This window comes from Pleurodeles waltl, chromosome 8 (assembly GCF_031143425.1).
Source record: "Pleurodeles waltl isolate 20211129_DDA chromosome 8, aPleWal1.hap1.20221129, whole genome shotgun sequence".
NCBI lineage: Eukaryota > Metazoa > Chordata > Amphibia > Caudata > Salamandridae > Pleurodeles > Pleurodeles waltl.
Window position 1 is genome coordinate 831,416,840 of NC_090447.1, and position 14,136 is coordinate 831,430,975.

Genomic DNA, 14,136 nt, shown 5'->3' on the forward strand with positions numbered 1-14,136 from the left:
ATTTCCAGTGTAGGCTGACCAGTTCCTGCCAGCCTGCCACACACCAGACATGTTGCTGGCCACATGGGGAGAGTGCCTTTGTCACTCTGTGGCCAGGAACAAAGCCTGTACTGGCTGGAGGTGCTTCTCACCTCCCCCTGCAGGAACTGTAACACCTGGCGGTGAGCCTCAAAGACTCACCCCTTTTGTTACAGTGCCCCAGGGCATCCCAGCTAGTGGAGATGCCTGCCCCTCCGGCCACTGCCCCCACTTTTGGTGGAAAGGCGGAATTTATTGTAAAATGCACCCAGAGGGCATCTTAGAGATGCTCCCTGAATACCAATCTGACTTCTAGTGTGGGGCTGACCAGTTTCTGCCATCCTGCCACAACCGGACGAGGGCACCCCTTTGACCTCTGCACCTGACCGGCCCTGAGCTGCTGGTGTGGTAACTTTGGGGTTGCCTTGAACCCCTAATGGTGGGCTACCTATGCCCAGGAACTGAGACTTGTAAGTGTCTTACTTACCTCACAACCTAACCAATACTTACCTCCCCCAGGAACTGTTGATTTTTTTACTGTGTCTACTTTTAAAATAGCTTATTGCCATTTTAACAAAACCTGTATATGTTATTGCTCAAATTCAAAGTTCCTAACTTACCTGTGTGGAGTACCTTGCATTTTATGTATTTACTTCAAATATTGAACTTGTGGTTCTAAAAATACATTAAGAAAAGATATCTGTCTATATAAAAACTATTGGCCTGGAGTTAAGTCTTTGAGTGTGTGTTCCTCATTTATTGCCTGTGTGTGTACAACAAATGCTTAACACTACCCTCTGATAAGCCTACTGCTCGACCACACTACCACAAAATAGAGCATTAGAATTATCAAATTTTGCCACTATCTTACCTCTAAGGGGAACCCTTGGACTCTGTGCACACTACCTCTTACTTTGAGATAGTATATACAGAGCCAACTTCCTACACTTAGGATCTGTATTTAGATTTAAATTAAGGTGTGTGCCTTACCTTCTACATGCAATTACCTCTAAATGAAACTCCAACAATATAGTTAAATAATATTTTGTCTTTTTAGTTATGAGTCTCACTCCTCCCTCACACTAACTGACCCTGCCACCATGTGTGCTCAGGATCACTGTTCCCTTACTTTTTTATGCACTTGAACTGCTGGATAGAAAGAATCTTCATTCCTAGGTGTGGGATCCATGATGTTGATGGCTCTGGTGATTTGTAAATTGGCACACCATTGCTGAACCCAGCGCAGTGTCGGCACCAGCATCTTTCTGGTATAAAGCGATATATGTCAGCGTCTAAAGGATGTTTGGGTATACCAAATGAGGAAAAAGTCTGCAAGCAAATTATGATCTATCTTTTCACAGGGTGATCCTGGCCCTGCCGGCGAACCAGGCCTGAGATATGACTTTCAGGGGCAAACTGCAAAATGCTACTTCCAGGTAATTCTAAATCTGTGATGATCGAGTGTACCGCCTGTGACAATTAGGCATTGCAACCATGAAGTTAACATAGTCAACATCATTTCATTTTCGGTGAATGCTCTACCATAGATTTGTGAGAATGCTAAAACCAGATGCATCAAGTTGAACTTAGAGGGTGACTCTCGGAGGCCGTCTAGACTTTTTATGGGTCTTGCAATTGAAAACATCACACTAAGGGGCATATTTACAAGAAAGTGGTGCATCGGTCCCGATGCACCACTTATTTGCATTGACCCTGCACTACTTAATGACACCATGGTTGCACCGTATCTTCCATGGCGGTTGTTAGGACATTAGTGTCAACATTTTTTACGCTATTGTGGCGCTTTGCTGCACTAGTGTAAAAAAAATTTACGCTAGTGCAGCAAAGCACAGGGAGGCCTATTGATTAAAAAGGGTGTGTCATTTTAATGCCTGCTCTGAGTTAGCATTAAAATGACGTAAAATATGACACACTGAAATGTTGTAAATTTCACTGCGCCATTTTTTAGAGTCTCCCTACGTTGGAATGCACCCCCCTTGCATACATTATGCTGCCTTAGCTTAAAAAATATATATGCTAGGGCTGCGCAAAATGGCGCTAGGGGCTTGTAAATATGCCCCTTAATTTTTAAAGTACCAATAGCTTGAGTCTTGAGATTTCTGAAGCAACCTATAAAGAGGAATCAAGTGAATAGGATAGAAACAATGTAATGAAATTACCACTTTGTGTAAACTCAGTAGTAAGTTGTTTTTCTGTAACTATCTGTCCGATTGGCAGCATAAGCTCCAGTAAAGCAAGAAAGAAGGAATCAGGACTACCAGTTAGCCTTGTTTTAAAGCGTTAGTGGGAATCACATTAGTGTTTGGAAGTATCCAACTCTTGAGACCAAACTGAGGCAGAAAATATAAATGAAGTGCCCGTACATCTTACCAGTGTTTTAGAAAAGTGTTATAAAACGACTAATAGGACTTTCTGTGTATTCATGTATTCATGCTTTGGCTTTAAACGTATGAGAAGATTCACATTGGCCTAGATATATGCATGGTCTGGGAGTGCGAAATCGAGCAATAAGAGCGGCACATATTCAGTTGCTGTCTTAATTACATCTATTTGACATTCTTATATGTCTCTTCACTTTTTCTGTCTTTTTACTCACCATAAAAAGGAAACACTTTGAAAAAATACAAGGCAATGCACAAGAAATCAGATTAGGTACAAACAAGAGCACACAATACCAGACTAGGTGAGTGGAAGAGTATGAGCCGTAGGCAAGGTTAAGACCTTTTGGGCATATTTACAAGCCCCTAGAGCCACCTTAGCATCATTCTTTTTTATGCTAAGGCGACGCTAACCAGTCCCCCACCCTGCACCACATTTACAAATGTGTGCAATGCAAGCATTGCACCACTTTGTATCCCCTTCCGCCACATTATACCTGCGCCAGGTAGAATGTATGCAAGGGGGCCCAAAAATGACGCAGTGAAATTTACAAGATTTCACTGCGTCATTCTAGCATCATTTTTTAACACCTGCTCAGGGCAGGCATTAAAGTGAGACCAGTGCATTAGCCTATGGGCCTTCCTGTGCTTTGCTGAACTAGCGCCATAATTTTTGGCGCTAGTCCAGCAAAGCGCCACAATAGCATCAAATCTGCTGACACTACTGTCCTAACGTGCACCATGGTGCACTGTATTGTAAATACAGAGCTACCATGGTGTCATGGCATAGTCAGAGAATATTAATATGCGGTTCGTACAAAGAGAATGAACTGTGCCTTCTTTGCAGTTTTAGTCATTGAGAGATGGACTTTTTGGGGATGATTCTGAAAGGCATCTAAGAGTACATAAAAGAGTACCCCTGTAATACTACTTCCCATACTCTTTAATGCTTTTGGAAATTTGGCTCCAACATATGTGCATTATGTGCAAAGCACTAGGATAATATGCTGCAGATGGTAATGTGTATCCTGGGTTTAGGACTAATCAGTGACCCGAAAGAAGCAGGAGGGAATTCTGGGACTGTTGGGGCTTTTTGTAGATGCAAATAATCTATTGCATCAAGAAGCATTTGGAACTTTTTAGAACTTTGTTGCAACCAAGGCTAGTTGTAGGCATGATGATATGGATATTCCAGATGTGCAAATATTCATGATTGCACATGATCAGTTAAATAAGTCACTGTGGAGCTATCAGTCAAACAAAGCTGCATTTGAGGTCTTCAGACTTGGGACAGTTTAGCATACCGATCCCATGAGTTTAATTAAGAGCGTTTGCAAGGCATCACAAATGCTCTTTGTTATGGTAGTTAATTACCCTGCTTATAGCAGATTAACTAGGATTACAGCAGCCATTGTTAGAGGACAGTTCTACAGGAAGAGAGATCAAAGGTTCTTCAACAGGGAGAACCAGCTCATCCTTGCCTTGAGTGCAGAGCAGGAGTCCCCTTGCCAACACTTGCGTTAGTAATACTTAGATTAGAGTAACATCTGGGCCCCACAAACCTTTTGCCTTCACCCCCACCTGTTTTCTAAATCTGTTTTTGTAAGCTTTTAGGACTCTGTACTGTTTACCACTGCTAACCAGTACTAAAGTGTCTGTGCTCTCACTTCTAAACATGGAAGAATTGGCTTGCACCCAATTGACACATTTCATTTACTTAAAAGTCCCTCGTAAAGTGATACTAAATGAACCCCGGGCCTGTAAATTAATTGCTATAAGTGGACTTGCAGCACTTACTGTGTCACCCACTTAAGTTGCCCTTAAAAAAAAATGCCTCAAGCCTGCCATTGCAGTCTGTTGTACAGTTTTAACAGATATTTCAACCTAGCAAAATAATTCCTTTGCCAGGCTTAAACCCTTCCTTTTAATACATATGATCACCCCTAGGGTCGGCCCTAAATAGCCCATAGGGCATAGTACAGTGCATTCAAAAAGTTGGATATGCACTTTTATATTTTACATATTCTGCTAGTGAAAAACTCATACATTCATTTTTCATTACTGTACGACATACCTCTGCCACAGGGTGACCTTACTACATTTAATAAGTGACAGCTTTTAATTAGGAACAGATAGGAATGTCAAGTTTGGTCCCAAATGGATTGTAATTTAAAACCCCTTTTAACTGTGAAGATGGATTTTATTTTAAGTCACACTTTGGCACTTTCTTGTCCTAACTATTTGGTGCCTGCAGCCTGTATCCTGCTCACATGACTGGGTGTGGTGGTCAGTTGGCCTTTGTGTATCCCTCCCAGACAGTGAGATAAAGGAGGTCTAGTTATTCTTAGGATTGGCCATCCTACTAGGATAGGAAGGGCAGAGCTCTTCCCTACCCCAATCACATTTTAAAGGTGTTGCCTCCAGCACACTCACAAGAACTTCACACCAGCCTACAGTCACCCCACACCCCTCAGCTGGGGAAGGATGGAAATTCCAGAACCAGATATCAGTAAAATTCTTGATGTTTCTCCCTCTTCAAAGCTGGCACCAGGTATAATTATTATACCTTCAGACCCACTCTTTATTACACTTCTGGATCGGAGGACTCTACAGAAGAAGGACTGCTCAGCTGCTTGAGGCCTGCCCTTCTCTCATAGAAGAATGACTGGGGCTGCTCCTTTCATCCCAGACTGTCCTGATGACTTTAAAGGTCAGCTGGCTGATCTCCTGTTCTGAGATACTGGGACATAACAACTCCAGAGGCCTCCCTGCAACTGCCCGACTGACTTGCTGCAACTGGACCTGCCTGGACCTGCCTGAGCCGTTCTGGCCTCTGCTAGAGGGAGTCCCCGACCCCCAAGATTTGCCTCCCCAGATCCTGAACCCTTGGCTGGCATCAAAGTGCACAACCCTGAAGAAAAGGGAGAAATCCTGAAGTTTTGGACTCATCAGGCCCATTCATGGTGAGATCATGATGACCGTCAGCGGGAAGCTCCGGTGACCCCCACTCTTCGCGCTACAGTGGCTGCCAACGACAACCAGCAACGCAAGATCTGCAGTTCATGCTACAGCATTGACAGCCAACGTAAAACTCCATTAACAACGGTCTACCAAGGCACTACAGTATCTTTATGCCACAAAGAAGACCATCTGTGATGCCTGACCTGGCCTTCTCGTTACAGCAACGACCATTTGCAGTGCTCTACCTGCTACTCGCAACCTCCTCCATCGGGAACTGGACTCTTTACTCTGGACTTTGAGAAGGTAACTTTTTCAGCCGGACTTACCCAGTACCTGTATCCAGCCCATGCTTCATTGACGTTGGCCTGAACTTATGGCTTTCCCCCAGTATAGTATGCCCAGGTGACCATGAGTGGTGATTTCTGTTTCTAGGCTCTCTACCTACCTAAATCTTTGAAAAATCATATTTCTGCTTTTACTGATTGGAGTTTTACAGTCTTTGGGCTCAAATCTTACTCTATTATTCTAAATTGGTGTGGGATTTTTCTTGTGTTGTGTTTTCACTTTATTACTCTTTGAAAGCTGCATAAATATTTACACCTTGACTCTAGACTAAGCCTGATTGTTTTTGTGCCACCCTAACAGAGGGTTAAGCTCAGGTTAATTTAGGGTCTTTTATTGTTCAACCTGACAATGATTGTGGTTGTTTCTTGAGAATAGTTTTCACCCCCTCAATCAAAAACCCAATTTCTTACAGCCCAGTTGGGTTTCATCTTAGTGGTTCCGTTAGTGTCCCAACTTCTCTCCTTACCTTCACTTTGATGGCCCATGAGGCATAACTATAGTCAGTGAGCAGAACTTCTGCTAATTTTGTCTACTCCCAGTCCTTTGATATGTTGACGGTTGTCCTAAGATCCTAAGCAACTGACTTCCCTGTTGGCTAAGACATAGTCACCGTGGAAATAGCAAATATGAAACACCATCATGATCAGTGCTTCCTAGCATTGAACATGTGAAACATTGCAGAGTTCACCATAAAAAAAAAAACAGGAACAGAGAAGGGTGACAAAATGAAACGTGTGAAAAACACAGTATTTTCCACATACCGTAGTGGACATGAATGGCAAGCAGGCATGGAGGTGTCAGAGCAAGAATGCATTATTACTATGTGTGAGTTTTGTGAGTGAAATGTATGTCCCACTGTGCTCCAAAGTTGCTAAGTGTTTGATTTGTCTTGTCGCTTGCACATTTCATAGGGTGAAAAAGGCGTAAAAGGAGAAAGCGGAAGCCATGGAGACCCTGTAAGTTAAAGGATAACACCTTTGTTGTTTTTCAGTCGTTGCTGTTATCGATCTACTGAAGTCTTTGTCATTGTGTTTACATTTTCATATCTCTCTAAGCCTGACTCACAGGATCTGTTTATTTTGTAGGGTGAACTCGCTTACGAAGCTGAACAAGGCGAAGAAGGAGTGATGGGCTTCCCAGGAATGAGGGTAAATTTTACATGAGCTCAGCACTCACTATTAACAATAGCAAAGTGCTTCATATTCCAATACAGCCCTGTCATAAGTCTTTGTGGGGTCTGAGTCAAAAACATGATGCAGGATCCACTGGGTGCAACATCTTTTGTGGCTAGAATTAGAGCTATTAGCGTTGTAAGCTCCTAACCAGACTTTTCTTGCCACATAAAATGAAAAAAACAAAAAACGAGCGTGATCGCGCTGCGAATTAAAGAGAAAAAGTAGTCCAGAAACGATACGGAAAACATGGAGCCTCGTATGTTTCCAGTAGTTTACCGGTGCTGTCGAGGAGGGCTAAACAGCGGAAAAGGCATGACGTATGCATGGCTTTCACAAATAAAAACAAGCAGATTTTAAAAGGCAAGCCCACGAACCAATGAAAGTGACTGACGTAACATGGCGTTGTTAAAATCCCTCTAAAGAGACATAAGAAGAGGGACAGAGCGCTTTGAGCTCACCCCTAAAAAATCCTTAAGGGAGAGAGAAAACATGGCAGCTAAGGCATATGGCAGCACCCGGTGGTATGCTTTACATTAATGCCCCTTCAGCCACCACATGCCTTTCAATGGCCCTGTTCCGATAGGGTTGCCAACTTGCCCAAACTTTATACAGATTCAGCAAAGCTCAGTCCTTTTCCACTTTGACTATAAACCTAAATCAGAAAATAGGTGTAGAAATCACTTCAGAAGTACTCCAAAAGCACAGAGGATTATACACTCTTTCTTACTGAGGTATTTTCCAGGACCTTAAAACGTCAACTAAGAGCGAGTAATTTTCTTTGAGAAAGATGGCAGCCCTACATGCCAAACCATACCTTCTTTTGCTTAAAGTAAGCAGCTTAATGATAAACACTAGGCTCCAAATTGAATATCCAAGTGACCAAACTTTATTGTTTTCAAGGTTATAGCCATAAAAACATTCACCAGTAGTATAAAAATACTTCAATACAAATCAACAAAATGATTTAAAAACACTTTCTGTAAGCTACATAAAATGCTTCCTAATACAAAAGCAACTTCGAAATTAGACATCTTTCCCAGCAATTCTAGTGCTTTGGCATGTGGCCCAATACCATAAATTAGAAACATTGTGCAAAGCATTATACGATTCAGGCACGTTACAGCTTACACTCTCCCAGGTTTCTGTTCTAAGTCTTAGATGTCCAAATCTACAGAGCGCATAAGGGCCTGGTCATACAGTACTATGACTGGAACTCCTGCAGGCCATGGGGATCTCCTATGGTGTCTTAGAAACAAGCTCTGCTAATCTTATGGCATGCTATGGCCTTCAGTGGTTTGTTTTTCTGTACTGTGCTGCCGATTTCTGTTGATCTCTTAAAATGTGTGCATTGTGACTCCTTTCAGTCAGGCTAAGAGATTGGGGTCCCACATCCTGCATAGCCAGAAAGAGGTCTGTATGGTATCACTGCAAAAAAATAGACTGTAAACACAGACTCAATAACAGTACTGCCAAAATGTCTACAATACATACATTTCTCTTTATAAAAATATCGACAGACACCTAAGCTCATTTTCAGCACTGCCCTCAAACATGTTACAGCTGAAGTTAGAATAGTAAACACATCTAGCTCTCCATTTGGTTGGAAGTGAGTTTGGCTGGATTTAGGACACCAATGACTTCTACAGAAAGAAACAAAACATGCAGTTGCAAATCAACAATGTAGACACTACAAAAGTTTACAGTTTGTGCTATTTGTGCATCACAACGTCCAAGATAACAAGCAGTCATTGCCCTCAAATTTCCAACTCCCTTAATTCACTTACGTTTCCCATTCGTGCATCCTTTACTCTGGTTCTCTGGCCTGTTAACCATGGGCCTCTGTCTTGCAAGCTATTAACAATGCATTTTTATCAATCTAGGGGCATTCTGGAAACAATGGTCTTCCGGGGATGACAGGCAACGATGTGAGTAAAAATGTAATATAAGTTGAAACCATACCAGTCCATTTGAATTCAGTTTGTTGATATTTCTAACTGAGACAATAGCATAACAATATATCCATTAAAAGCTTGCACTATACGTGTCAGCAAAACGATGTGGTGTGTTAACGCCTCTGCCACTTTAATTCTGGCAGTCATTACATCTGCCTAACTGGTAGAAACAATGGGTGCAGAAACAGATGTCAAGGCAGAACATTTATATATATTTTTTTAACTTGGTGCATGGATATGTTTGAAGGCTGCTAATATCCTGCAGACAACTTGTATAGCAGTTTTGTGCCATGTTACATTGTTTAAATAATGACTTTGATGTTCACAGTAGAAAGGTGCTTTAGGAATATCCTTATCCATAAACCCTATCCTTGTATTATACAGCTGGGCAAGTGAAATTATACGCCAGGCAATACTTTATTGGTTGTATTTGTTGTGTGATTGGTGCTTTTACGCCTCCCACTGTGTTTCTGTATGCTGTTTTATTTTTCTCTGTGGTGACTGCTTACATGCTGATCACAAGTGTTTTTAAGCATCCCTTGCTCACTTCCCACTTTAAAGTTCTGGTTGTCTTGGGGTTGACTATGTTTGCACATGAATTACACCGGGTGTCCAACATAGGTTCCGATATACCAAATCCATAGCCAAATATTTCAAAGTGACCACTGACTAAGTAAATTCGTTTCATTCATTCATTCATTCTACGTAAATCTGTGTTTAGTGGATATCCCGAAAACCTGACTTGGATCAGGCTAAACCTGTCATAAATTGGATATCTGTAAACTAAACAATATCTCTTCTTTTTTGCAAAAGTAACTGACCCCAGCTCCAAGCATATTCCCCTATCCTATGCATTAGTGCTCAGCTGTGTTGAGGTCTCTGTTGAAAGTTCCAAGGTCTAGAGGAACTTCAGCCTTCAATGAACCCTCCCTGAGCTTGAATAAAATGTATGTAGAAAAGTCTCCGGAAGCCTATTAATAAATCTGTGATTCTTAAGTGGCTTTACTGTATCACAGGCAAATGTTACTGCTTCAAACGAAGCATCAATATTTGGTGCACGAAAATTATAAGCTTGGGATTTTGGAAACTATTTGTGTCTAATTTTTACATTTTTGCTTTGTAATTCAGGGCATCCCAGGACTCGACGGAAACCCGGGAGTAAATGGGATGAAAGGGATGAAGGTATGTTGATGTCAACTCTTATTTGTATTTTATGCAGAAGTCGGATTAACCTACAACATAATACAAAGTCACAATGAAGAAAGTTACCTTTCTGCATGTTACTTTTTTGTACATGGTGACCTGTAGAGTACATTCTATACTCTCTCCACCCTATAAAAGTCATTGTGGTCAGTGTCACACTCCCAACCACGTCAACAGTATACAAACACCCTACCCTCAGGCAAAGGCGAAAGGGATGGTGACCAGCTCCTTCCAGGTCATTCCGGACAGTGTTTTCAGTTCTGTACTTCTTGTGGGAAACTAATTCATTCTGGGTGTTGATTTTGTGTTGTTTTTCTTTAAAATAAGTAACTAAACACACCTGGAAACAAAGGTTTGTGGGAGTAAGTTTCAGAGCTGGAGACAGTGTCCCTAATGACCTGGAGTGAAGAGTTCACATTTATTTGAAAAAAGATTGGTCTCAGGGTATTCAAGCAACAGCAGCTTCTCGTACTGCCTTTCTAAACGTTTCTCACTTCTACTAATAATTAACATTTGTATAGGAATTACCTATTTTCTATTGCCTTTCCTTGCACAGTAAGACCGTTCCTTCCACTCATGGGATTTCTACCATTCCTTAATCTACTGGTGCCATTTGTCACCATATCCCAATATGTCCACATACCTAAAAGACTTGGGTCAATGGTGGCTATCTTGTCTGCACAATTCCAATAGATGCTCAAAAACAAGGAATAGCCTTCCCATAAGTCTTAAAATAGAAGAGTTCTTTAAGAGAATCAAGGTGGAGGTAAAGCATTTATTTTCCAATTTTATGGATGCCATTCCTTTCCACTTCAGGCTGCAATGTTGACTGATCAGCTCCTAGAGATCCCAGAGCATAATACACTATACAAATGTACCAATGTCATTTTCGTCTTTCATTCTTGCACAAATAAAAGCTCTTGCAGATAGCATCATTTTGTGCTCCAGTGTCCAACTTTAGATAGATGACTGTCCTCTTCTCCTATGATTTCCCTAGAGACCCTAGGTAATCATAGAGAGCTTCACAAGAGGAATGAGATTGGATATGTCAAAACTAGGGTCTGGATAACTCAGGTTGTCCTTTACACGAATGGCAAGTTGCCTGCGGTCATTTCCACCAGGATCAGATCTGAGGAAGTGCTAAGGTGGCTAAGGTGGAAAACACAGGCCACAAATCCTCCGGAGCAGAGACCAATCAGCATGACTCCTGGAGTCAGTGAAAGAGGAAGATGCACGGAAGAGCTGCATGTGCAAAGAGTGCCTGACAGACCTGCAATTTGGACATATAACTACTGTGACAGAAACATCGGCAGAAATGACAGCAGGTAAGGTCCCACATGTGTAAGGACAGCAAGAGATATACAGACCCTGGAAAGCCACTACAGATAAGAAATTAGCAGACGCAGCTTCTCTGTACGGGCGGAAGGGTAACGCCCCACCTGTTTCCAGACAAGAAGAGTGTCTGTATGGCAGAGCAAAGGTCAGCCTGACAGGCACTCTTTTTGTTCAAGTCAGGCAGCCAGGAGTTAGGCATGCTATAAAAGCGCAGGCAGCTGGTTGCTTGAGCTGAACTCTGCCAGGCAGAAGATTTTACAGTCTTTTGGGTGTGTCCTTCTCATCCTAGCAAAAGACCCCAAGGCCCTTCCCCCGTGATGAGAGGGACCATCACTGATTGCCTAAGACCTGAGTGCTTCAGTTTTAAGCCCTGAAGTGACCAGGCCAAGCGTCAATCGGTGACACCTCACCACAAAGTGAGATGGGGTCAGGAGTCTCACTGACCATACCCCACTCTGTGACGACTAAGGAACTGCTGCTTCTTCTCATTGGCTGACCTAGGGCCAGCCATGATAAGAGGCAGCAGTCTCAACCCTCCTGGGATCTCCAAGGCATCCCTTGCCAGGAGCTGCAGTACAGGTAAGTTTTATGTTTTACATGTATGAATGTATAAATTTGTGAGTGAGTGTTGTGAATTTGTGATTGAGTGCTGTGAATGTGTGAGGGTGCGCATGTGCAAATGCATGGGTGCGAGTGACTGTGTATGTGTGAGTGTGTGGCCCGTCTGCCCCCGCTACGAAAATTACCAACCACCACTGGAAATTTCTACAATCAGTTGCAAGGTCCCATTTGGACACATGATGAGGTACTCCAGAAAGGCTTTAACACAAGTGGCAAGATAAATATTTACAATAATTAAAACATCATAAAAAACGTAAGTTTTAATATCTTAGCAGAGAATATTTTCTCTCTATTTATTTGCCCTTAATGAATTATTCATGTAAACTATATTGACTAATATATTCATTATGATTGGACTGTGTTTAGCCAATCACTAGTTTTACAAGCATTTGTTCACAAATATTTCCTTCAGGGGTCTCTTGTTGTATACGTTGTTTACCCATCTCCCGGGGGAAGATTTGGTTGCCCTATTGTGTTTTACCTATTACCTGTGCAGCCAGAGGTTACAATACTGTGCACGGCCCTGTCTGTATTCAGCACACATACTTAAGTGTGTGTCATGGTGAAGTGTGAGACAGTTCACCATATCTACGACACAACCCCTGTTAGCCTAGGAAATGGAGCAACCATTATTGAAATTTTCAATTCTGGGAAAACTCCACGTAACATGGAAACTAAGGAGGAAAATCTTTGCAACTTAATTGGTGGCACTTCAAGGAAATATTTTCTCACAACTATACAGTAAATAGGCAAATTTGTTGCATTATTTGTGAGTAGAAAGGAGGTGAATATGTGGCAACTGCCATGAAGTGCTGAAACAGGTTATTTGTATACATTGATGGGTGTAGACTAATATGTGCTGTACAAGCTTTGATTTGAGGTGCAAGCCCAGGACTTTAATAATTGAGGGGCTGGTAGTAAACCTATAATTTTGCAAGTTATAAAGGTTATAACATAAACTTCGAGGGGCAGAGGGTGTGTGGAAAAATAAACATTGTGTAAGAGAGATCTGGTATTCTGAGCTGAGGGGTTTAAGAATACAATTTGGAAACAAGTTAGTAATTCAATTCTCATATCCCATGTTTGCATCTCTTTAAAGGCATGACGGATATGACTCTAATAGATCTTTATTTAGATCTTTATTCATTACAATAAGTTTGGAGACAAGAGTATTCACATGCATAGAACATTTCTATGGAACTTCCTCCCAAAGCCTTTAGACTTGTACCCGGCTTCTATAAATTTAGAAAACTGCTGAAAACTGACCTATTCAAACCAACATATGGTTAACCTCTTCTTCTACCTCCACCTGACCCAGTCTGTCTAGACACCTTTTAGGATTATTGTCACTTTTGTTTTTGACCTACTCCTATTCTTGTCCCAAAACCAAAGCGGTCTAAGGTTACCCTGGTGGCGTGGAGCGCTTTACAGAGATCCATAAATAAATAACTAAATAAACAAATAAATGAATTGCATACATATATAAGTAAGTAAATTAAAATTGCCATGAATAACCTTCCTTTCTTCTGTTTTGTACATCAGTTGAGTTGTTTTCCTTTCTGTAAGGGGTGTCAGCTGTTCCGGTGGGCCCATTTCTAAATCTTGCCGGTGGTCCATCAGGGTGGCGAAGGTATTGTCCACCGCCACCCTGATGAACTGTACTCCACCTGCCAAGCTTTATCAGGCCTTAATTACGTATTATATTAAAATGCAATTTTTGTTCCTTTTGTTTTCAGGGTGACCAAGGTGAAAGAGGGACTAAAGGTCTCCCTGGTTATGCCGAACGTCCTAAGACTAGAAAAGGTACCACATCCCTCATGAAGCGAATTTGTGTTTGAAAGTATTGCATGATCGCTGCACAATATTTGTGAACAGATTATGTTCATTCAGACCGACATGTAAAGGGGTTGTGTGTGCGGTTATTCTTTCCTTTCCATCAAAGGAACATTGATGGTACTGTTTCCAGAATATACACTGTCTATTTAATAATCAGATGCACTTTTGAAAAAGAGCGCGGAGCTGACTCAAGGGACAACGGTTGTCACATATCCCTTTACATCAGGCTACAAATGTCCTTGACGATCCCTGAATTGGGTGGGCACTAGCCAAGCCTTGTTTGGATCATAG

The 14,136-nt window shown here is 41.8% G+C and overlaps 1 protein-coding gene and 1 long non-coding RNA gene across 2 annotated transcripts in view; one reads left to right on the top strand and one right to left on the bottom strand.

Moving 5' to 3' along the window:
* Positions 1-14,136, top strand: part of COL4A2 (collagen type IV alpha 2 chain) — a 628,472-nt gene that overhangs the window by 388,445 nt on the left and 225,891 nt on the right. The window contains exons 13-18 of the mRNA XM_069205111.1: positions 1,380-1,454; positions 6,635-6,679; positions 6,809-6,871; positions 8,779-8,823; positions 9,979-10,032; positions 13,746-13,812. Coding sequence (XP_069061212.1) covers positions 1,380-1,454; positions 6,635-6,679; positions 6,809-6,871; positions 8,779-8,823; positions 9,979-10,032; positions 13,746-13,812 — 349 coding nt within the window. The remainder of the gene's footprint in view (positions 1-1,379; positions 1,455-6,634; positions 6,680-6,808; positions 6,872-8,778; positions 8,824-9,978; positions 10,033-13,745; positions 13,813-14,136) is intronic.
* LOC138250338 (uncharacterized) overlaps positions 1-14,136 on the bottom strand; it is a 582,532-nt gene that overhangs the window by 327,652 nt on the left and 240,744 nt on the right. The gene's annotated exons all lie outside the window — the stretch shown is intronic.